At 37.2% G+C, this 25,253-nt stretch overlaps 1 protein-coding gene across 6 annotated transcripts in view; it reads left to right on the top strand.

Annotated features, from left to right (window-relative positions):
• Positions 1-25,253, top strand: part of eogt (EGF domain-specific O-linked N-acetylglucosamine (GlcNAc) transferase) — a 62,883-nt gene continuing 37,630 nt past the window's right edge. For 2 of the 6 annotated variants that reach the window (XM_043708313.1, XM_043708312.1), the window contains exons 1-8: positions 1-251; positions 4,158-4,256; positions 5,223-5,445; positions 11,264-11,364; positions 16,713-16,821; positions 16,929-17,023; positions 19,895-19,999; positions 24,668-24,771. In XM_043708313.1, the coding sequence (XP_043564248.1) occupies positions 55-251; positions 4,158-4,256; positions 5,223-5,445; positions 11,264-11,364; positions 16,713-16,821; positions 16,929-17,023; positions 19,895-19,999; positions 24,668-24,771 (1,033 nt within the window). In that variant the 5' untranslated portion in view covers positions 1-54. Of the gene's footprint in view, positions 411-635; positions 719-4,157; positions 4,257-5,222; positions 5,446-11,263; positions 11,365-16,712; positions 16,822-16,928; positions 17,024-19,894; positions 20,000-24,667; positions 24,772-25,253 lie in introns of those variants that run through there. The other 4 variants (XM_043708316.1, XM_043708314.1, XM_043708315.1 and 1 more) reach the window with 4 other exon arrangements.

Here is a 25,253-nt window from a genome sequence, read left to right as displayed (position 1 = left end):
TCTGCAAACTTACTAACTATACCTCTTATGTTCACATCCAAATCATTTATATAAATGATGAAAAGCAGTGGACCTGGCATCTATAGCTTTAAAATAATGGAAGGAAGTGGAAATGAAGCGTTTTTCTTTTCACTATTGTTACCATGTGAAACTGGAAGTAGAGTCACAAAGAATCTCAAAAATCCCAACGTATTTGAACAGTATGGAGATTCATTTGGACTCGAAACGTTAATTCGCTTTCTCTCTCTACGGTAACTGCCAAGCCCACTGAATTTCTCTAGCATTTTGACTGCATTTGAAAAGTTCAGTGATTTCTGGAGGAAATGATTAAACCTGTAATCGTAGGTTGCAGGTTTAAACCTGATCTGGCCGCTTCCGTTCTGCAAAGTTCTCAGATTCCCTTTGTGAAGGTGACAAAAATCCATTGCACACTTTCTTGTTTTTCTTGACAGTTTACATCAAAACCTCTCAATGTTGTATGGACAAAAAAATTACTTTAATGTTAAGCAAATGACAAACGACCGGCGTGGCATCTGAACCAGTTCGTCTCGCATTTTCCGGCAAACCCAGTCGAGCAGCATCGATTCATTTCGATCTACTCTGAAGGGGTTTGTTTTGGCTCCGAGAGGGACGGCTTCTGGCCTGTGCGGTGTCCGGGGAACACTGTAACGTTGCACCTTGCGATGGCGCCGCGCTCGGCTGTGGAACGCTGGCCCAGGTATCGAACGCTGCCGATGGATACAATGTATCCGCGGTTTCCCAGGGTTGCGATCGCTGCCCCGCGCTGGCATGAGCGAATAGCCCGGCTTCATTGCTGGTGAGACCAGGGCTCTGCTGGGCCTACCTCCGATCAAATCGAAAAAGCCAGGGCCATCTGATATCCCCACTCAAAACGTGGCAGAGACTACTCCAAACTTCAGCTTGCAAACCACTAACTGTCCGCTAAAGTCGGGCAACTGGTTATCTGCGCCTTGTTCGGGGATTTTTTTGTGATGGCGTGGTGGAGGAGGGAGGTTGAGAGCTATTGGTTAATTTGGAGATAAATCCGGAATTTGCAATACCACATTTGGCTAATGTCTACAGTTTTAAGTAACTGCACATTATCAACAAGACTGCTACAGTTTATTAACGATCATCCAGCTTCAGTGGGGCGGACTTAATCGGTCTCGGTTTAAAGCCTTTGACCTAGTGATTTAGCAGCATAATACAGAAATTGGCAAGCCTCAAAAGCTCTATGGTTTCTTAACATGGCCTGTGGTGAACTATTCCAAGGCCTTAGCATCTCTGGGTTAGGGAATGGAAATTGACTGGTTCTGTTCGTGATCAATATTCACCTAGAAGCCTCCATAAGGATGCGCTGGAGCCACAACAGGAAGTTCGGCCCCCTATCCTGCCCCTCACCTGAATAAATTGATCTGTATTAATACACAAATGCTTCTCTAAAAGAAGAAATTCTTCCTTGACCGTCTTAATAAGACATTCCTTATTTTCAAAAGTGCCTTGTGCTCCTTGTAGAAATGTTCTCTCAAACCTCAAAATCTAACATTTTTCAATAAGCCTACCTCTCATTCCTCTGAACTGCATTGCATACAGTTTGACCTGTTGTCTTTCCACATAAGAACGCCCTTCTAACCATGGAATCAGTCTATAGTGAACCTTTGTGGAACTGTTTCCAACGCATGTATATCCTTCCTTAAATAAGGAAACCAAAACAGTGTTCTGAATGGAATTTATCCTGTGCAGTTGTAGCAAGTCTTCCTTATCTATATACATGAACTCCTTTACAATAAAGGTCAATATTTTACTTACCTTCCTCATCCTTTGTGTGTCAGCGTGCTAACTTTTTTTGTGAATCGTAGCTCAGTGCAGTAGCATTAAATAAGCTCTCTCTATTTAAGTAATATTCTGATTTTACATTCTTCCTGCCAAAGTGGACAACCTCACAATTTTCCACAAGGGGTGCACGGTGGCTCAGTGGTTAGCACTGCTGCCTTACGCGCCAGGGACTAGGGTTTGATTCCAGCCTCAGGCGACTGTGGAGGTTTGCACATTCTCCCTGTGTCTGCGTGGGTTTCCTCCCACATTCCAAAAGATGTGTAGGTCAGGTGAATTGGCCATGTTAAATTGTGCATAGTGTTAGGTGCATTAGTCAGGGGTAAATGCTGAGAAATGAGTCTAGGTGGGTTACTCTTCGGATGGTCGGTGTGGACTTATTGGGCCAAAGGGCCTGTTTCCATGCTGTAGGGAATCTAAACTGACCAAATAATTCTTCTTTTAAATTTTTGTCCACTCCACGACTTCCTCAAAGGTTATTATCTGACCTATCATTGTGTCACCAGTAAATTTGGCTACAATACTCTCTGTACAACCATGTCATGAATATAAATATCAAGTAATTGAGACTCCAGCTCTAATCCTGATGGTACTGTACTTGTTGCAGTTAGGCAACTTATTGAACCTGACTTTGTTTCTTGTTAGTTAACCATTGCTTCTAAACTATGACCTTGTAGCTTTTATGGTACCTGTTTGTGTGGCATTATGTTGAACACTTCTGGAAATACAAATACAATACATCTGTTTAACCATCCTGCTTGTTACATCCTCAAATAATTCTCATAAATTTGTAATCAGACAGAGTCAACATTGTTTTGTTGTGATTTTCTGGATGTCCAGTTTCTACTCTTTATGGATTTCAGTTTCTTGCTTCCTGCTGTCTCTTTTTGAATTGAGTTTTTGCAGTTTTCACAACTTACTCAGATCACCTATAGTCAAGGAAGCATTAGAAGATTTCAATCAATGTGTCTGCCTTCTCTGCAGCCAAGTGTTTTAGGATGCAAACCGTCACGTCCAGGAAACTTGTCAGCTTTTAATCTCATTAGGTTCCCTCGTACTTTTTCTATCATAATACCGATTATTTTAAATCCTCCCTACCTTTCAGTTCCAAATTTCCCACTATTCTTGGGAGGATTTTTATGTCTCCTACTTTGAAGACAAAGCTAAAACAATTGTTCAAAATTTGCCACGTCCTTATTTCCCCCATTTATTAATTTTCCAGTCTGAGTCCTAAAAGTACTAATACTAGCTTCTTTTACCATTCTATTTTAGTTTGACATTCTTTCATAGTTAATTGAACAAATGAACTATAATTAGCCTTTTGTTTTATCCAAGCTCCAAAAATGCCATATTATGCACACTTTCCCCTTGCTGTATCCCTGCTGTGTTGTATACAAGAATTGAACATGGGGTATGACAAATAGTACTTGCCACAGTCCCTTGACTTTCCTAATACTGAAAACTGGAACAACTTGTTAAGTATTCTCTTTCTCCTACAATTTTCAATATATTTTAAGAAGTCAGATGTGGCATCCACTGACCATTTGTTCCTGATTTACCTGAACTTCTTATTTACTGTTCTCATGCTTGATGTTACCTTGTGCTATGGTTTCATGATTTCTTAAATCATGTGTTTTCTAGGTTTTCTTCTTATTAAACCTATGACTCAGACGATAAACCCTGAAAGAAAAGCTTGGGTAGTTTATAAGCCATCTGAGACACGAACTAATTTTCTGGTTTGTAGGCCCTCCGTATTATTTGTTGGTTTTATTAACTTGAGCTCTTTTATTTTTGTTTCATCGTACTGCATGTTGATACATTATGATGAAGGAATACTGATTTTAATGCAACTGTAGCAGATTTATTGAGATCATATTTAGGTGGTCGTCGGAAGATGCTTTCCTAGTTAATTATTATGACTTTAATGTAATCAGGAGATTCAGATTGAATTGTCGTCTGCAAATGAAAGTCTTTCTGAGAAAGATCAAGATCAATACAACATAGCTATAGGCTTATAATATGTACAATACAATAGGTTTAATCCAACATTGACTATGAATACAATGCTGCCTATTGATAACACAGTTCTTAAAATTCAAGTTTGCTATTTTGCACAAATGAAAGTTCGCATCATTTACAGAAATAAATTTGAACATTTGCTGAGATGCAGGCAGTATGAAATTAATCTGAAACATTGATCTCAGAATGTGACAGAAAAGCCATTCAGAGAAATATGGAACAATTGAATAAAGTGAAATGTGCCATAGTTAGAACATTGGATATTTGCTCCGGAAGTGAAGTGAAATAACTGTTTTCCTTTTTAGTTTATCAGAATGGGAAAGTGAAACAGAGCAAGAACATGAATGGATAGAAAAGGAGGACTTAAATGCCAAAATGAAAAATGAATTTGGATACTCTAACAGGTAAAAGGAGACATTACCATTGCAGGGAAACCTAAATGTAGAGCAGAAAGAGCTTCAGTAAAACAGAAGACAAATGTGTTTGATTAAATTTAATGCTTGTTAAAAGCAAATTTACTAGAAATAAAGCTAAGCAGTGACATTTTCAGAAAATGTTACTGTTAATATTATCTTTGGTTAGATACCTCCAAGGCAAAATTATGCCAGTGTTTTGAAGAAAAAATGTTATTATCCACAACTGCAAGAAACATAGACTAGATAGATTTGTGATCATTTGCATTTTTGAGCCTTCTGTATCATGTCCATGTTTGCATAGTTTGTGGCAAACCATCTAATTAGTTTTGGAGGGTCTTAAGGATACCATGTTTAAAAATATGTTGAAACTAACTAACCGAGGCCTACAAAATGACAGTGCATGTAAAGCATAGTTGAGGTATCTACTAGTATGTAGCAGTGTTTGTAAACAAGCTTAATGTATTTGGTAAGAATTTGAATAATGTACTTCAGACATATGCATTCACTAGTATTCCATGCTTTTAATCATTTATCAGTCATGTCAATGCGAAGTTAATGTATTATGTCTAGTTTATAAAGCTTACATTCGAATGGGCCAGATGTCTCTGTAATTGCTTTTTGTTATTTCCGTGTCTTGTTTTAATGATAGAATTAAATTGTAATCTGAAGCAGGTGACTCAATGTCCTGTCAGAGAAGGAAATTGCATCAGTGAGCCATACATGCGGCAAGTCTTAGTGCTGCTGTTTAGATATAAATATCTTTTGAAGTTCAGGAACATGTTTACAACAAAATACATTCTATTATCTCAAAACTGAGTTAATCAATACTATTTGAATATTTAATTGCTTGTAGTATTCAGGACACTTGCTTATTTACATAGGAGCAATTGAATTATTGTCTGCTGCAAGTTCACTAATGAAAATCTGCTAGATGTTTACATTTTTCTTTTGTAGGTCTGCCATCTGTTCACTCATGACATTATTGTTGCTTCAGTTTGCAATTCAGCCTGCTGTAGCATTTGGACTAGAAGAGAATGACCAAACCAATACAGACGATGTCCAAGTAGTGCCTTTATACAATAATGTCACATTGCCTGATGAGCATATTCCTTATTTTTTGCATAATAACATGCACATAGCTAATCGTTGCAAAAAAGATCCTCTCTGTCCATTTATGGTAAGTCTTATTAATAGTCATTTAGTATTGGAGTGTTGCTGCAAAAACAGATTTTGTTGAAGCTTTCAGGCTTGTACTCATCAGGACAATTTGCGCAAATACCAACGCAATGGAATACCAACAGTTAGACTGCATGAGAGGAGATTGCTGATTAATTGGCAAGTGGACTCATGTGGTACACATGTTGGCAATGGAGAGAGCACCCTTATATGAGCAATGACCTGATCAATCAGAGCTAATCTGCCTGGTTTAAAATGTAAATAAAGCCTGCAGAGAACTGACAATCAGCATCTATTAATCAGAGTCCACCTGCTGACCAATTAGCGCTTTCTACTCTCTTTATAGACATTGGTGCTACCCTTGAATTGATATTCTTGTAAATTGTCCTGATGAGTCTAAGACAAAAAGCTTTGTCAAAATATGTCCCTTTTTAAGCAGTGTTTAATCTTATCATATGTGCATCTGCTTGTGAAAAGAAGCACCTAGTGGGCATATTTTTAAATATTTAAAGGTTTGTCCATAAAGACAATAAAAAAACTGTTACTCAGACTGATGGGTGGATTCCTGTTCACAATTGTTCACAAACGGACTGCCCTTGTTATACCTGTTCAGACTAGTGTTTTTTGTATTTTTAATACAAGAAGTGGGAGCAAGAGTTGACTGTTTGGCCCTTTGAACCATCTTTGCTATTCAATGAAATCACATCTGTTCTTCCACACCAGTTTATTTTCTTTGCACTATCCCTGGTATCCCTTGATGTTTTGAATACATAAAAATCTGTCGATCTTAGACTTGGATCTACTTCGCGACTGAACCTCCACATCTTTTTGGGGTAGCAAATTCCAAAGATTCACCACATTCTAAAAAGCTTTCTGAAATCTAAATGTACCAACTGGTTTTCTCCCTTATTTATGCTGCTAGTAACATCCTCAAAAAGCTCTCACAGGTTTGGTAGGCATGCTTAATTTTCTCTCTTTCCACAGTAGAGTTACCTTTGCCACCATCTAATCTCTGCGAACTACTCTGAACTCTATTGAAATTTCAAAGATGACCAATTAGGCAACTACTATATCTACAGCCATCACATTCAACACTTAGATGTGGATCATCAGGCCTGGGGTTCTATCCAAATAAAGACCCATTAACTTCTCTGATAGTATTTTCTTACTAATGTATTACCGATCTTGCAGAGCCTCATTTACATTAGTTCCCAAATTCTCTATTATTTGACAGATTTTTATTATTTTTCTCTCCTTGAAGTCAGAGGCGAAGTATTTAATTAGTTTCTCTGCCATTTCCTTATTCTCTATTGTAAATTCTCCTAACTTCACTTGTAATGGTACCACATTTGGATTTGCTAATCATTTCCTTTGACTTGGAGGTGCCGGTGTTGGACTGGAGTGTACAAAGTTAAAAATCACACAACACCAGGTTATAGTCCAACAGATTATCTGGAAGACTAAGTGCTGCTCCTTCATAGGTGATTGTGAAGAAGCAGCGCTCCGAAAGCTAGTGCTTCCAGATAAACCTGTTGGACTATAACCTGGTGTTGTGTGATTTTAAACACTTCCTTTGACATACCTATAGAAATGTTTACAGTTCTTTTTAATGTTTCACACATTTAGTCAACCATTTTCTCTTTCTTAATCCTTTTCATGGTCCTCCTCTGCAGAATTTTCAAATGCTACCTGACTTTTGTTTACTTTTTTTGGTAACTTTATAGGCCTTTTGATCTAATATAGTCTTGATTTCTTTTGTTGGGCACGATTGGAAGCCTTGCCTTGCTGATGTTATGTGAATGAAGGAATGTATTTTTGTTCCAAACTATGTATTGGTTCTGTTTGCCCATGCCTGCCTTTCATTTTACCTTCCTAACTCAGTTTCCTGATCCACCATAGCTGATTTGACCCTAATATTTTTGTGTGTCCTTTGTTTGGATTTAAGACCCGTGTTTCTGATTGAACTATGTCACATTCAAAGTTAATGTAAAATGCTGCCATGGTATGGTCACTCTTTCCTAAAACTGATATGGAACAAAATTATTATTTAGTCCTTTTTACATTTTCCTACACTTGATCTAAAATATCCTGTTATCTAGATTGTTCTTCAACATCTTGATCCAGGGAATTATATTGTATACATTCCAAGTATTTGTTCTCCACAATGTTAGTACTAATTAGGTTTATCTAACCTATATGTAGATTGAATTCCCCCCACCATAACTGTTACATGCATGTCCAATTTCTTGATTTATACTATGATTTCCACAACCGTTGCTGTTTGGTGGTCTGTAAATAACTCCAATAAATGTTGTCTCCCCTTTGCTGTTTCTTGTTTCTACCCAACCTGAATTTATGTCTTGAACGTTAGAAACTAAGTTCATCTCTCACCACAGTAGTACTACTCTCTTTAATTACCAATACTACTCCAGCTCCTTTGCCAGCTTTCTGTCTCCTTCCTGAATCTCCTTTGATAATCAGGTCCCGTCTTTGGGTTACTTGTGGCCAGTGTTTCAAAACCTTCCTACAAATGGTCAACCATGTCCAAGGCCTCCTGGAAATATCATTTTGCACAGCAATACGTCATCTGCAGCTGTACAGATAGTGGGAATTATTTCTTGATCCTCGACCCATGAAAAGAACACCTGATGATGCTGTTGTCAAAATACATGTGTTAAGTTTACTTGTGCAAATGCAGGAATTCATGGTTCATTGGTTTCTTTTGGGTTCTGAAACCCTTCTGCAGAATCAGGTTCAGAAATGACACTTGCGTTTTTTGCTTTGAAAGCTCGATGCAATTAAAATGCGGAAAATAACAGGGCTTGAGCTCCTGTTCTGAATTAGGAAGGTTAGCATGTACTGCCAAGAAGGCAAATCTTTGCACAAAATGTATTCAAAGTTTGGGTGAAGATTTGTAGCTCGGGTGCTCGTTTTTGTGGTTCTGTTCGCCGAGCTGGAAATTTTTGTTGCAAACGTTTCGTCCCCTGTCTAGGTGACATCCTCAGTGCTTGGGAGCCTCCTGTGAAGCGCTTCTGTGGTGTTTCCTCCAGCATTTATAGTGGCCTGTCCCTGCCGCTTCCGGTTGTCAGTTTCAGCTGTCCGCTGTACTGGCCGGTATATTAGATTAGATTAGATTACTTTACAGTGTGGAAACAGGCCCTTCGGCCCAACAAGTCCACACCGACCCGCCGAAGCGTAACCAACCCATACCCCTACATTTACCCCTTACCTAACACTACGGGCAATTTAGCATGGCCAATTCACCTGACCTGCACATCTTTGGACTGTGGGAGGAAACCTGAGCACCCGGAGGAAACCCACGCAGACACGGGGAGAACGTGCAAACTCCACACAGTCAGTCGCCTGTGGGTCCATATTGGGTCCAGGTTGATGTGTTTGTTGATGGAGTTTGTGGATGAGTGCCATGCTTCTAGGAATTCCATGGCTGTTCTTTGTTTGGCTTGCCCTATAATGGTAGTGTTGTCCCAGTCGAATATTCAACAAATATTAAAAAAAAACAAACCAGCAGAAACCTGATGAGCTTACAGATCTCATGATGCCCCCAGAAAAGGAATGCTAGTTTGAAAATCTGAGGTTTAGAATGTTGTGTGAACACTGGCTATTTGGGGGAAAGGCTAGAGGGCTATTGAACCTCATGGAGAAATTATTCTCCATGCTGGCATGATTCAGTGTTTTCAGAAGATAAAGCCCTGTCATATACACTACTCAATATATTTAGTACCTTGAGGCAAAACTTTGCAAAGGTTCCCCTGATTCTGAAGGCATTTGAGCAAAACTCAAAGGCTTGGCTCACAGATAACAATTTTGGCCCAATAAATCTTTGAAGTTTACCTTCCTTTTGATATTTAACTGGAAATGTTGATATCTTAGAAAGCAGAGATGATCATTTTAAAAACAAAGATTTAGTCCTCAAACAATAAATTATCTGCATGGCAATGACTTATTAAATCAAAAATGATAATCTTGGCCCTTTTTCAATTAATCCAAGCAGCACTTAAATATTAAAACTATTCATGTGTGACAGAAATTAATTTTCAGAAGTAAACTTTAGCATACTTGCTCACAAAGTAAATCTTCTTTGTTTTTATCAGTATCTGGAATACTAAGGATTAACCTGTTGATTTGAACTTTTTAAATCCACTGAATGACAAAGTCAATTTAAAAAGCCATGTTTTACAAGTTTACCTATACATTCAGTATCAATAGTACTCTATGGAGGCATAATTGCTTAGTTTAGTTCTGCTTTTATCTAGATTCCCATACATTCCCTATATTATTATCAGGAAGAGAAACTATAGCTCAGCAAAAATGCACATAGGCCAGTTGAGTTGCCCATTTCTTTGTCTGACAAGAGATCAATTAACTCAGCACAAAATGGTGATCAAATCTCGGACCAGTTGTTAGCTTAATGCTGACAACTTTAACCAGTTGAGCCATTGGGGATTCCTTATTATAATTATCAGGATTTTACTTGCTGTTCAAAATAGCAGAGTATTGTAATTTGCATTGTGAAACAAGATATTGGTTTCTGGACCTTTGGAAATACAGAATTTTACAATACTGCATTAGTGAAATGGAATGATACATAAAATATTATTAAACATGATAATGCCTAATAAAGAATTGACCAAAATTGTTTTAATAGTCGTCCAGACAATGAAAACACTTACATTTACACTGGTTATTATGGTTATTGATATAACACATTGCTCATTTGTGAATTTGTCAATATTATATTTGAATTCAGAAGTAAGAAGTGGATGTTTTGATAATGCTGAAAGCAAACAATGGTTTGGGATGTCAGGACTTTTACTACAACTGGCCAAAGTAGATTGTTTTGGATTTCTGATGAGTGAATTAAGTATTGGAATAAAATTTGCCTATGGAATGCTTGAATTGTACTAAATATTTTTAAAATAGTTTTTAATAATTAGAGAAGACTAAAAGCAGTTGATAATGGTGCCTTTAAGATCTAAAAGGAGTCAGCTTTGTGTTCAGTTTAAAATTGAATCTTCGATATATGTTGACTTTTAAAAATAAAATGGCCTTCCCATATATCCACTATATGTAAATGATTACCTTTTGCTTGAGCATCAGAAAATGTAATGTTTTGTGACATGGTTTGATTATAGTCTTTTGCATTTGTCCAGTGAAAAACAAGGCGATTGGTCCAAAAACATAGATATTTTAAAACAAGATGATAACTATTGTGCTATTTCGTAGAACACCTGTAACCAGGCAATTGCCCAACCTACAATAATGTCTCCAGTCATGTTACTCTGAACCAGTCATATGTTGTTCTGTGAAAGTAACTTGGGATAATTCTGATTTTGTTTTGTCAATGTTGGGAAATATTTAGTTCAGCATTTTTGTAACCATTTTATGACTGAAATGGGGACTTGATGAGTTTGTGGCATGAACCTATGGCCCACTACTGTGGTGACTTAAAGGGCTGAACTGTCATTGCTGCCACTGAATCAGCTTTGAAAATATATGCAACATATATGCATAAATTGAGATCACTACTGGCAATTTGTTAATTATGTGGGCAATAAAGAAAAACTGTTTTCCTATTCAAAAGTACTTAAAATTCAGAATAAAGAAGGAAGTGTGAGGAATCACAGTAATAAGTCATTATGATTATAAGTATTTTCTGTGTGTTGTTGCTATTTTGACCATTTAGTTGATTTCATATTGACTCATTTTTTAATTGAGTGTAGAGAATTTGGATGAAATATGGAGTACATATTGTTGACCTTGAGAAACAGAAGCTAATTGGACGTCTACTTTTGCTGTAGAAACACTTGAGAAAGCTGCAGTCCTGCTGGGGATATGAAGACAATTGCAAACCAGAACACAGATTCAGTTATCCTGTGTGCAGTGATGCTACTTCAGGCTGGTAAGACCCATAGAAAAGGAGAGGCATAGTGTATAGCTTTGGTGATGCATATTATTTGAGTGAAGATTTCTGTTCTTGTTTTACATGTCAATTGAAGGAATAATTGCAAACATTACTGATATTACCTGTGCTGTTAAATGTAGGACACAATTTTACCTTGCACTATAGCTGGGTGTTCTTTAAAATAATTTGTAATTTTCCAACAGAATTAGATTAGATTAGATTACTTACAGTGTGGAAACAGGCCCTTCGGCCCAACAGGTCCACACCGACCCTCTGAAGAGCAACCCATCCAGACCCTTCACCTAACACTACGGGCAATTTAGCATGGCCAATTCACCTAACCTGCACATTTTTGGACTGTGGAAGGAAACCAGAGCACCCAGAGGAAACCCACGCAGACACGGAGAGAATGTGCAAACTCCACACAGACAGTTGCCTGAGGCGGGAATTGAACCCAAGTCTCTGGTGCTGTGAGGCAGCAATGCTAGCCACCGTGCTGCCCGCTTTTTAAAATGCTAGACTGGAAAATGTTGAATGTAATCACTGCGATAAGCTTTAGATAGGTTTTTTTAAGACTGAAAAAAACCTATCCCTGAATGAACAGTAAAGTTAATGTAATGTATATTTAATGGAGAATTTAAGCTGTGAGTATTAGAAAATTCTGAAAGTAAGTTGAAATCCTCTATTTATAGAAACTGTAAGTTGTAGTTTTCTGAAAAATGCTGTTTATAATAAACCCTAAATTGGAGCCTAAAATTTTTGTCAGCAGATAAATGATTTGTGAAATCTAGTCAAAATTTACTGCTGCACTTTGCAAGATGTGCTACAAATGTGTCCCAACAAAACACAATTCTTAACTGAAATTTGTTTCATGACTGAAGCCCCTTTAACATGAAAAAGACAAAATATGACATTTTCTGTTTTGTAGTCTGAGTGTTGGGCCAGACCCAATGCCCCTACCATTGAAAGAACTCACAGATTACAAATTGTGAGCCTGTCAGTTTGAGCTGCTAAACCTATTGCAGGCCCTACCATTGGAGTCCCATCTTGCAGGCACCTTCTGGGTATGAAAGAGCATCTGCCAAAGCATAATTTTCAGGGATCCATTGATGAGGAGGTTCAATGAAACTGAGAGATTTACGTACATGCATTTTGGTGTCATTTGCTGTTAGTTTGGGCTCTTGGAGTTGGACATGTGGATTTGGAGTTAACAATTGGTTTTTGAGGGTAAGATGACAGTGCCAATAATTCCAAGTGAAGTTACCCAGTGATCCGAAGGAACTACCCAGAGAGCTTAGGGAGGGACTGTTCAGATTGATACAGTTTGTTGTGGGAGTTCATTTGAGAGAGAAGATTATATTAAGGTGAAAAATATAATTTTCGAGTGTCCCATGTCATCTCTCTATTCTTAGTACATTCTAAGGAAAATGTTTACTTTGTATCACTGCTACCATTTTAGTATCTACTTCATTCCTTTCTGCCTCTTTTTCTGAAAAGTCCTCAAACTTTGCTATTGCTCCAATCCTGATGAAGGATTTATGCCTAAAATGTCGACTCTCCTGCTCCTCGGATGCTGCCTGACCTGCTGTGCTTTTCCAGCACCACACTTTTTAACTATTGCTACAATCAATCTCATATTTAATCTCATATTTTCTTTGATATGTCAACTCTTATTACAATAGAAATATACTTAATTTATTAATACCATACAGAGGAACCTTGATTATCTGAATATCAATTAGATGAACTTTGGATTATCCGAAGAAGATCTCAAAGTCCCGCAAGAACATTACATCAAAGAGGTAATTGTATTTAGATTACCTGTACTGAAGAAAATGTGAAAACGCTGGCAAAAACAACGAAACATAAGCAACTCAAGCATCAGCAACTGGATATTTTTAGGTAAGGGTTAGTTACACAGCCCTTTGCAAAAGTAAATGCTTTACAGGGTATTCCCATCACTTTACCAGGTCGTTCATGAAACGCATGTGCAAGGCGATACCTCTGTCTTTCTGAGATAAAGGAGTACAAGTGAGTTGCACGTCAACTTTATTTGTTTTTTTTATAAGTTCTCTGTGAATGTCAGCCTGTAGAAGTTTCGCATCTTCTTAAAAATACATTTAAAAAATGGCTGAGAAAGTAAACGCATATGTGAGGTGGTGCTTCTGTCTTTCTATCATGATGCTGAGTTCACGGAAACTGACAAATGCTCTTGTGATTGTAGAAGCTGTTCGGGACCTTGCTTAATGCTGGGATTTCATATATTTTTGTGATGGTAAGGGTTTAGTTCTTCTCAGTTTAACCTGCAATTTGCAAAATGCAAAGATTAGTTTGTATAAATAACAGACTCCTAAAGTTAAAGATTTAAACAAACTCTCCGGTAGAGCACAGCAATAGATCAGTATGGCTTCTCTCTTTTCAGGTCATATAATTTATCTGAATAATCAATTATCTGAACAAAATAGTCCTCGCACATTTCATTCGAATAATCGAGGTTCCTCTGTATTTGATTTGAGTTTTTCTCCATTGTTACTTCGATATGCTCCTGTTGGTTCTTTAAAACTGGCTCATCTTCTGTCCACTAATTTTCTATTCTGATATCCATATGACTATTCTGTCAAAGTACTTGTTATATAATTTTTTTTTAAAATAGGGAAACTGTTATTTTCCATTGAAAACGATGGTGTTGTGGTAATATTTCTAGTGTAATCCTAAAATCCAAAGATACAAGTTCAGTTCTTGTCACAGCAGCTTGTGGGATGGAAAATTCAACTAATTAATAAATCCGGTGTCAGAGGACTAGAGAAGATTGAATGTTACATCCTTGTTCAAAGAAAAAACATAAGGATAATTTCAGCAACTGTTTACCAGTCAGTTTAGCTTTGTTAGTGGAAAAGCATTTAGAAATTATATTCTGTAGCAAGGTTAACCATTACATGAATTAATATTGATTAATTAAGGAAACTCAGCATGGACATGTTGAAAGGAAATCATATTTAATGAATTTGAGTATTTCTATGAAGTAAAAAAAATTGAATTATAAGGGCAGTCTGATTGATGTACCATACATGGGCTATCAAAAATGCCACATAACAGATTTTTCAGCAAAGATGAAACTCATGGAATAAAAAGCCCAATGGCAGCATGGATACAAAAGTGACTGATTGATAGGAACCAGAGTAGTGGTCTATATTTGTGGGGAGGTGACCCAGGTGTCGCTATTACAATCATTGCTTTTGTTAATCTATTTTAATGACCTACACTTGGGTGCACAGGGCAAAATTTGAAGATGACAGTGTGAACTGTGAGCAGGATAATGATAAACTTCAAGAGGACATAAGCTTGTGCAGTGGATGGAGAAATTACACATTAGAGTTGACACATGGAAGTATTTCTGTTGGTATGAAGAACAAGCTAAAACAATGAGGAATGATGATGTAGAGGATATAATTCCAAAGGGATGTCTGAGTAAAGGGACTGGGAGGGGTTATTAAATTGTTGAAGGTGGTAAGCCAGCTTGAGAAGGTGGTTAATGATATATACAGTGTATCTGATTCAGGAATTAGTCAGACATTATGCTTTAGTTCATGAAGTGCAAAAGCAAGGAAGTTGGTGTGAGCTTAAACACAGATTTGAACTCAACCAGAGCATTATGGCAGTTCTTGGGGGATGTAAATGTATTGGCCACTGTATAGAAATGATTTATAATAATGCCCAGTGGATGTTGGATTTCAGTTTTGAGAATACATGGACAAAGCTGGGGCTGTTCAGGAAAGAGAAGGTAGAGCAGTAGACAGGTTTGACATTATGATGGGGCTGGATAGAGAAGATATGGAAAACTGTTCCCATTGGTAGAAGGGGTAAGAGCCAGGGGGCATAATTTTTAAAAATTAGTTCTTGGGATGTGGGTCTTGCTGACTGTGCCAACATATATTGCCTATGCTTAGTTATCATTGAAAAGGTGGTGATGTGCTGCCTTCTTGAGCTACTACAATCTGTATGCTGGAGATAAACCCACAATGCCATAAGGAAGGGAGTTCTAAGATTTTAATCCAATGACACTAAAAGAATGACAATATATTGTGATGTTGCTGTGTATTTGCTGCCTTTGTCCTTTGAGGTAGAAGTGGTCATATGTTCAGCAAATGCTATCTAAGGAGCTTTAATGAATTTCTGAAATGCATCTTGTAGACGGTATACACTGCTGCTACTGTGAATCAGTGATGCAAGGAGTGAATATTTTGGATGTAGTGCCAATCCAGTGGCTGTTTTGTCCTGGATGGTGTGAAGCTTTTTTAGTATTTATAACCATACAGTTATTGGTCTATGACTCAAAGCAAAGGGAATAATGTAATAAGTCATAGTAGATTATTTTTGACTTGTCTCTTTTTTTTTGATATTTTCTTATTTTTATTTTGTGTTGTATCTCCTTGTGTACTGGTAGAACTGGTTACCTGGTTTTGTTGTCACTGAGGCAGATATTAAGCAAGTAACAAAGAATATATATGATTTCTAAATATTCAGGCAATTGTAAAATAAAGAAATGTACCTCAATCGTATAGTTTGCATCCACACTTTGTGAATTGTTCTTTAGGCCATTTGATTTAGTGTTCAGCAGATTTATGATTGGTGCACTCAGCAGCTTTTAAGATTGAAAACTTCAGTAGTGCTGTAGCTTCAATGTAGTGTTAATTGGCATTTTTCTAACTTTGTAAGAAACTAAAGAAAATAACTAATAAATTTAGTAGAGCCAAAATGATGCACATTTCTGAGAAATTGCCCCAACCAATATGCTGTTTGAGATGGTATGTTACTTTATTCTGCAAAGTAGTTATTTGTTTCAGAACTGCAAGTGTTAAAATGTGAATATGTGTGTGTGTGTGTGAGAGAGAGAGAGGGAGAGAGTGTGTGTGTATTTCAGAGTACGCTTTCTGATGCACTGAGGTCAAACTTGATTTTGGTTTTAAACGAATTTTCATATTCAACACTGTACCTTTTTGTTTGGCATGCCAAACTGTAGAAACTAAGGTAAAGGTGTTGAGTACACCCAAACCTCTTTGTTGTCTCTCAAAACTGTTATGTATCCCTCAATCAGTATCATCAAAAAACCCAGATTATCTTGTCATTTTCACATTGCTGTTTGTTGGGGGTTAGCTGTGCATTGTTGACTGCCATGTTTCCTCCTTTAAAGTCAATTTGACACAGTCTAGTCCTATTGTAAAATTCTTTGTGACATATTTTGAGACAATGTGCAAGTCATTCTTTTGTTTTTCTCTCTCTCTTTCTATATTTGTATCTGTACACTAACTGGCTTTCCAAGGTTTCATTTCATGTCTTTGTAACAGGGCCAACACAATAGAATCAGCGCAGGATATTTTCTGGAAGCAAGCTGATTTTGGCTATGTGAAAGAAATGCTTCATGAGATGCAGACGCTCTGTGAACCAGCCAAACTAGTAAGCTTTTGGGAAACTAGAGGTTAACTTCTGTCTATCCATTCACTGTTATTTTCCAAATTTCAATTGGGTTTGACTAATTTTATTCCTCTGGGATTTTATTTCAGGGAGATTCATCCTTAATGTGCTCAAAATACACTCGCTATTGCAGAGCTACAAATCTTTACATTGATTTGAGAAACCCAAGAAGAAGCACAGATAGGTCTCTGCTTTTAAGTGTCTTCTTTGTGATAAGTAGCAAACGCTTCAGGCGAAACCTTTCACTGGGATACTAATGTGGTAAAATAAATGAATTGTTGAGATGGAAGCAACAACGTCCTTCTGAAAGAACTGGAAATGCAGCTATGATGACAGTCAATAGATTTGAGACACCGCGCAGCCACCCCCCACCCCCCCAAACACCTCGCACTGATGGGGGATTCATGATAACATGAACACAACTTGACAAAGATCGATCCACCACCATTTTACACTGTGTGAGTGTCCCATTTTAGAGAATCAGAACACTTCACCAGCATATCTAGACAAGATTTCCACAATGCAGTCGGAGCCTGATTTAAACTAACCAGTGCAACACTTTGACACGCAGCAGAGTGTATACCCAAGTGTCTCACTGAAGTCTACTGCATGCTCCATGGTTTCAGCCATCCCCAAACTTCTCAAGGAAGGCTTTGGTTTTGTTTTCTTGTTGATAGCGGCCTCTCTATAATTTTACTCCATGTTTGTACCTATCCTGATTGTAAAGCAGGTCTCATTGTGAATACCTAATGCTAGATTTTGACAATTTGTTCTGCTGATCGATGGGAAATAACATTTTAAAATTGCAGAGTCTTGCTTTGAAATTTTCTAAGATGTCCACGTTCCTATGTGTTCTTCAAAATACTCCTGTGTTGAGTATAGAATACCATTTAGATTTTGCTTACTGTTAATCATATGTCAAATTGCAAGTGCCCTGTCACCTCATGATATTAATTTGGAGTATTAATTTTTGAGGTCTCATAAGAATTAAACCTCAAGTCTTCCCAGAGGGAAAAAACAGGTAAAAACCCGTAAAACTTGGAAATGAAAACAGTTGTCATACTTGTGCATCGTTTTCAAATATATAATATGGTAATTAAGAGCATATGAGAGTCTTAATGCTCTCGTTAAGAATATTAATGAGAGAAGAATGAAACATACTGTAAAGAGAGTGATGTTGTCACTTAACAAATAATCCAGATCTCCTAGATAGGGGTGTGGGTTCAGTCCCACCATGGCAGGTAATAAACTGGAATTAAAAACTAACTTTATGCCAACCATGTAACTAACCATTGTGCATTATTGTAAAATAACACATCTAGTTCATTAATGACTTTTTAGAGAAAGAAATCTGCCATCCTTACCTGGTCTGGCCTGTGTATAACTCCATATTCACAGTAATGTAGTTCACTTTTAACTGCCTTCTAAGCAATAAATGTTGGCCTAGCCAGCAATCCACGAGTAAATTTCTTTATATAGGTATGTAAAAAGAAAAGAATTAGTGGAGATAAATATAGACTGGAAAATTGATAATGGAGATCAAGGAAATGGACAGAGCAAATAAACAAATACTTTTTCCTACAATCACAGGACAGAAGAGACCCTTCAGCCCATCGTGTCTGTACCACCTATAATGTACTATTATCTACATTTGTCCCACTTGCCCGTACAAGGCCCATAGCCTTGAATATTAAGACACTTCAAGTGCTCTTGTTCTGTCTTCACAGAAAAAGACACAAATGACATCCCAGAAAGCAATGGTTATCTGGGAACAATTGTAGGAAATTAGTAATAATTAAAAACAGATGCCGGAGAAATTAATGACATTGAAAGCTGATAAATCCCCAGGACCTGATTAATTATATCCTCGATTACTAAAAGAGATGGCCGTAAAAATAATGGATTTGTTGTTTGATATGTTCCAAACTTGTGTAGATTCTGAAACAGCGCTTTTGATGAACTCCCACAACTGAGTTCATTGTGCAAAATCAAAACACATAGAATTGGTGGTAACATACTGGTACAGATTGGGTATTGGCTAGCAGACAGGAAACAGAGTAGGAATATGTGGGCTGTTTTCAAGTGGAAGGTCATGACAGGTGTGGTACCTCAAGGATAAGTACTTGAACCCCAGCTATTCACAAAAGTATATTGACGATTTGGATGATGGTATGATGTATAATATTTCCAAGTTTGCTGACAATGCCACATTAGATCTGAGTGGTGAGCAGCATGTAGAGAGGTCTCAGGCTGATTTCAACAAGTTGAATGAATGGCCATATGTATGACAGATGCAGCATGTGTGGATCACTATGCAGTAGTCCAGTTTGGTTGGAAAAGCAGAATGGCTAAATACTATTTAAATAGTGATGGATTGGGAAATATAATGGGACTAGGGTGTCTGGGGTACACAGGTCACCAAAGGCTAGCCTGCAGGTACAGTAAGCAGTTAGGAACACACATGTCATGTTGGCCATCATCGCAAGTGGCCATGAGCATATGAAGTTCTGACAGGGCTGGACAAACTGGATGCAGAGTTGATGTTCTCCCTGACTGCTAGTGGTAGTGAAGTTCCAGAAGAAGATGTCACAATGTAATGATATGCAGAAGGCCATTTCAGACTGAGAGGAAGGTAAATTTCTTCATTGAGAATGGTCAAAACCTGTGGAATTCTCGACCAAAAAAGGCTGTTAAGATAAAGTCCCTGAAAACTTTTAAGGGAAAAAAAGAGATTTCTAGATGCTAAAGGTGCTAAGGGTAATGAGGGGGGAGAGGGAGGGAGAGAGAGAGAGAGAGAGAGAGCAGATATATGATATTGAGCTAAAGACCATGTTGAATGGCGAAACAGACTACTCCTCATGTTTTCTAGTTTCTATTAATCAGTTCAGTCTGTCTCATGCACCAGTTTCACTGGTTTTTCCTTCTGGGATACTAGAAAGTTAAATCACTGATATTTACATTTTATCTGTAACAATGTTAGGATGATATTGTAGAAATTATAATATTACAAGTCTTGTAAAATTGTAAAGAAAGAGTGCAGGTCTTCCCTCAACAGGTATAAGGAAGATTTCCTTCAGGAAGGTGAAATTGGAGGCCACTGTAAATTGGACAGAAAGGTGCTATTGGCTGAAGGAGAGCACAAGAGTCCCCTCCAATCCTGGTAAGTTTATTGTCTGGGAAGTGGAAAAGATTGTTTTTATTTCACACAAGATATGTGAATAATATGTAACCAGTTTGAAAACCAGAATGAGGATTTTAAAACTCTGTAATAATCTAGTTAGCTTCAGACAATGAAGCCAATCACTATTACTTCATGGATTTGATGCCAGGTAAAATTTACTCTGGTCACAATTATGCATATCATGTCATCTGTGGCTTTGATAAGGACTGTTTCAGTACTGTTGCAGGATGGAAATCTGAGAGTTTCAAGTTAGGAGTTTCAGGAAAGATGGGCATTAATTTGGGAAGCGACAGAAAATTTAAGTTCTTTGTGAAGCAAAAGGAGGCTAGAGTTGGGGCAGTGGTTTGCAAGAACAGAGGAGTTTAAGGTGTTTTTGTTTGAGCAGAGGCATGATGATTGAAGATTGGTAGCAGAGAAGAAAATCAGCTAATGTGGGAGCCAGAAAGGAAGGTTGATTGGTCAGCAGTTTGGAGGGATGAAGGACATGTGAGTAGGAGGTGGGTCTTCTAGATAAAATGAACTTGGAGAGGATATGATGGGAAATCGGAGAAAAACTAGAAAATATAAAAGTTCAAAGCTAGTACAATAGGGAGCCTTTGGAAAGACTTGATGGCCAAGACAGATAGAGGCAAGTAATAGAGGCTGTTCTATTGTTTTGGATTTTCTTGCATTATACATCTTAACAGAGAGAAATTAGTAATAAAAAAAATGCAAGACAAACAAGAATTTTATGTAGGAGCACTTTACTGCAGATGCTGGAATCTGTGCTGAAACCAAAAAATGCTGGAAATCATAGCGGATCAGGCAGCATCCAAGGAAGGGGAGCAAGTTAACGTTTTGAGTCTAGATGACTCTTCATCAGATTCTGTACCCCCAAAAATACTCAATCATCTGCACTAGTCCCACTTTCCAATACTAGGCCTTTAATTTTATGATACTTCAATTGCTTATCCAAATTCTTTTTAAAGGTTATGAGGTTTCCCACCTCAACTACTCTTGCAGGTAGTGCATTCCAGACCTCCACCATATTCTGAGTGAAAATAGTTTTCCTTAAATCGCCTCTAAGTCTCCTCCCTTTCACTTTAAAATTTGCACCCGTTTTACTGAGCCTTCATCTAAGGGGAACAGCTGCTTGCTATTCACCCTGTCCATGCCCATTATAATCTTATACACTTCTCATAGGTCCCCCCTCAACCTCTATACTCCAAAGAAAATAACTTGAACTTATCCAGCTTCTATCTATGCCAGGTAACATCCTGGTGAATCTCCTCTGCACCCACTTCAGTGCAATTACATATTTCCTATCTATCTTTGTTCATCAAATAACAGATTTGTAGTGAGTCTTCTTATTGTTACAATGTTTAATAGTTTGCAAGACAGTGAATTAACTGTTGTGGTTGTGATTGAGGGTCTGTCATACTTGCAGGAGTACCATTGTGAATGCAGCATGTTTTGTACAACTAGGGCAAGAAAACACCAATTTGCATTTAAACAGCCAATTTAATGTTGAGAATCCCAAGCTACTTCACAGATGTGTAATTAAATCTAAATAGTTGCTGAATCAAAGGAGGAGATATTAGGATGGCTTACCGTAAGCTTGGTCAAAGTAATAGGTTTTAAGGAGGTTCTTAAAGGAAAACAAAATGGAAAGGCAGTAGGGTTTATGATGACAATTCCAGATCAAGATGGATGAAGGTATCACCACCAATTCCGGAGAGAAGTGAGGAGGGATGTATACAAGATGTCAGAGTCAAGGAAGTGCTAATCTTGGAGGGTTGGGGAAGGGGCAAGTGAGGCAAGAGGCTGTAGAGCAGGAACTGTGACACAAGCTAAAATCAAAGCCATGATAGTCCCAGAGCACCATAGAGCTGCTGTGATTAAAGAGAAATGATTGGTGGGGAGGCAAATGATCAGGTTGAGAAAGATGGACCTTCATTGTAATATTTACGTTTTGAGAATTGAACCCTTGCTGTTGTAATCACTTTTTGTTGCAACATGGTCCAGCCAATTGAACTAATCAACACCCAAACAGAAGTTAAATGGTAAGTCACTGTCATGAATTTCAACACAAGGGTGAAACATGGAAACTATGAACAGCAGGCCATTCAGCCCTTCAAATCTGTTCTGCCATTCAGTATGATCCTGACTGATCCTCTTTCTCAGTGCGATATTCCCAATGCCTTTCTCCCCAAACCCCTTGATGCCTCTAATATCTAAATAATTATCAATATCTTTCTTGAATACAGTCAGTGATTTGGCCTTCATCGCCTTCTGTAGTAGAGATTTCCACAGATTCACTATCTTTTGAGTGAAGAAGTATTTCTTCATCATATCCTAAATGGCTACCTCCACATCCTGAGACTGTGATCCTTGATTCTAGACTCCCCAACCAGAGAAAACATTCTTTCTGTATCTAGTCTGACCAGCCCTTTTAGAATTTTATACATTTCAATCAGACTCCCTGTCATCCTTCTAAACTGTAGTGAATACAGGCCCAGTTAAACTAGTCTTTCTTCATAACGACAGCCCTGCCGTCTTGGTTTCAGAGTAGTGAATCTCTGCTGCACTTCCTCAATAGCAAGGAAAAGGAATAATGTACCACAGTTAGTCACAGAACATGACAATTATGACTTTAGGAGCATTTCAGTGCTGTGAAATCCCACCCATTTATACAACAATTATACATTTAAATTGACAATGTAGGTGAGTCCACCTGCTTTAGGGTTCAGTAGAAAACTCAAACTTGGAAACTTTTACCTACTTCAAGGTGCAAAAATAGGTAATAATCATTAGAATAGAAGCTGAGAGCTGAGAAATCCACCAGTGACAGTGAAAAATACGTGTCAGCAAAAGGGAAATTTTAAAACATTTGTGTGTTTCAAGGCTGGAAAAAATGAGAGTGAAAATTAAAAAAAAGGTGTGCTTTTTTTTAAACTAACAAAATATATAAAACGTATTACTTTAAAACTGTACACATATTCTTGATTTGTTTTATTAATAAAAGTGAAAATAATCAGTGCTAAGAAATGGAATAAGTTTTCATTTCAGATATTCAGGCATCTCACATTATCATTAAATGCTTTCAGCCAAAGTTCAATGTGGGATAAATGCAGACTGCTCATTTTGTATCGCTGGATGGCATTTTTTAAAACTCTCAATAGAATAAACCTGACTTCCTGGGCATTTAAAATTGTAGAGATCTAGATTTATGTTTTGAGAACATGGGCTTGAAATGTGGCTGTGTAGCTGTGTACTTGCTGCTGAGAATTTGATTCACAAACTGGCAGAACTGATTTTTCAGCTGTTGATCTCAGACAGGAGCTGCAGCATAGACAAAACTGTGAAGTGTTCTTGATTCTGTAAGTTACCATAATGGCTTTGCTTTCTCCACCTCATTCCTTGCCTGAGGTTTGGCAACCCTCATGTTAAACTCTCACCACCAATCATCTCGCTGTATTGAGAGAGCAGCCTTAGGCCCTCTGGGACTATAACAACTTGCATTTAATTCTGTGACATAATTCTAACTTCACCCTTCCGTCTTCATTATATTGCGAAACTTTTCACTTCATCGCTATCCTTTTGGTCTCTCTGAAATAGAAGAGTTACTTTGGTCATTTTAAAAGTATTATTAAATTAGCACCACATTTGAAACCATGATTAAAATAAATAAATTGAAATTGATATGTTCAATAGTAATGCACAGAATTAGTATATAGAGAAATAATTCCTTTTATGTGTTCTCTCCAAAATGCCTGTTTATTCCTTTACTGATTGAAATGAAGGTGATGAGCAAATTGTTATGATGCCTGAATAGATGGTGGAAATAATTTCAATATCATAGTAACTTTGAAAAGGAAATTGAAGATATAATTGAAGGATAAAAAAAGGTTTAGAGAAAGAGCCTGGAATTTCAGAGAGCTAATACAGCAGAATGGATAGAATGGCTTTCTGTGCTGCTTGATTCAGTGATTTTGGTTTGTGAAGCTGTGATGAATTGTATTTTTCCTAAATTACACTACTGTGGGATCATAGATTAATGGATTTACTGAATAATGTCTCACCCTGGAAGTTTCCAGCTTTGACTACATTACCAGTACTGTAATGTAGAGAGAAGCAAAGTTATTCCTGAGTGATTTCTTGCAGCTTCCAGTACTTGACAGTGGAGAAGCTTTAAAAGAAAAGTAGGAATGGAAAAATAAGTTCCACATTTACTTTTGTGAAGAAAATTATCAATTGTAACAGCAATTATAAATAGCTGTTGGAAATTCAGTGTTGTTTGAAAATGTTGACAACTGATGTGAAAGGCAAAGAATCATTCACATCTTCTTCGATGAATTTAATGTTTGCAAACTAGTTTTGTGTATTTATTTAATTATCTTCATTATGATGCCGCGTAATTGCTTTCATTACAATGATAGAAGTGAATTTGTCAAGAGGGAAACTAAACCACATCCATTTATGGCATGACATATTTCAACATATTCAGTTAATTTGAAAGATGCAGCTGCTGTACATGACACTGGAAAACTCTTTGTGACATTTTAAACTGTAACAAATTGAACAGTAATTAAATTATAAATAATTGGTATCCTTGGGCAGCTCTGATTCAGTATTTTTGATACCATTTATAATCTATTCTTTGCACAGGTTTGCAGAACTGCAGTCATATTCTCAGCTGAATTTTGAACTGAAAGATGAAAATTGTGACCTCATTATTGAAAAGCCAAGCTACTTCATGAAGCTCGATGCAGGTAAAGGCAAATAATTTTTCCTTTATGCAAGACAGTGAAGTGACACTTTTAATGTTGGACTTTTGCATCTACAGCAAGCTACTGTTTTATTCCTATTGTCTCTTGATCAATAACCTGATTTTTCAAGCTTTGTTATGATTTTAAATTGTATCAATTGAAATAAATTGGAATATCTTATGAAAGGATTACTATAAATTATTTCAACCAAGATAGGAGGGATGCACTGTCTCTGAAGTACCTCTGCATATCACTGCATGTGTTTAAAAAAATGTTTTACGCAGTTATTAATATGACTCATTTATACTAATCTTTCTGTTTCAGTAATCTGCCAAAAGGGTTTCTTCTAATAAATAACAAATGCATTAATTTATTATAAAACAGGATTTATTTAATAAAGTTGAAGGAATGCTTATTAACCTTATAAATAACCGAACACATATGTGCACTCACACAGCAGTTCAAAAAAAATAAAAGAAATTTTC

This window comes from Chiloscyllium plagiosum, chromosome 18, assembly GCF_004010195.1.
Source record: "Chiloscyllium plagiosum isolate BGI_BamShark_2017 chromosome 18, ASM401019v2, whole genome shotgun sequence".
NCBI lineage: Eukaryota > Metazoa > Chordata > Chondrichthyes > Orectolobiformes > Hemiscylliidae > Chiloscyllium > Chiloscyllium plagiosum.
This window is presented reverse-complemented; position numbering and strand designations above follow the sequence as displayed.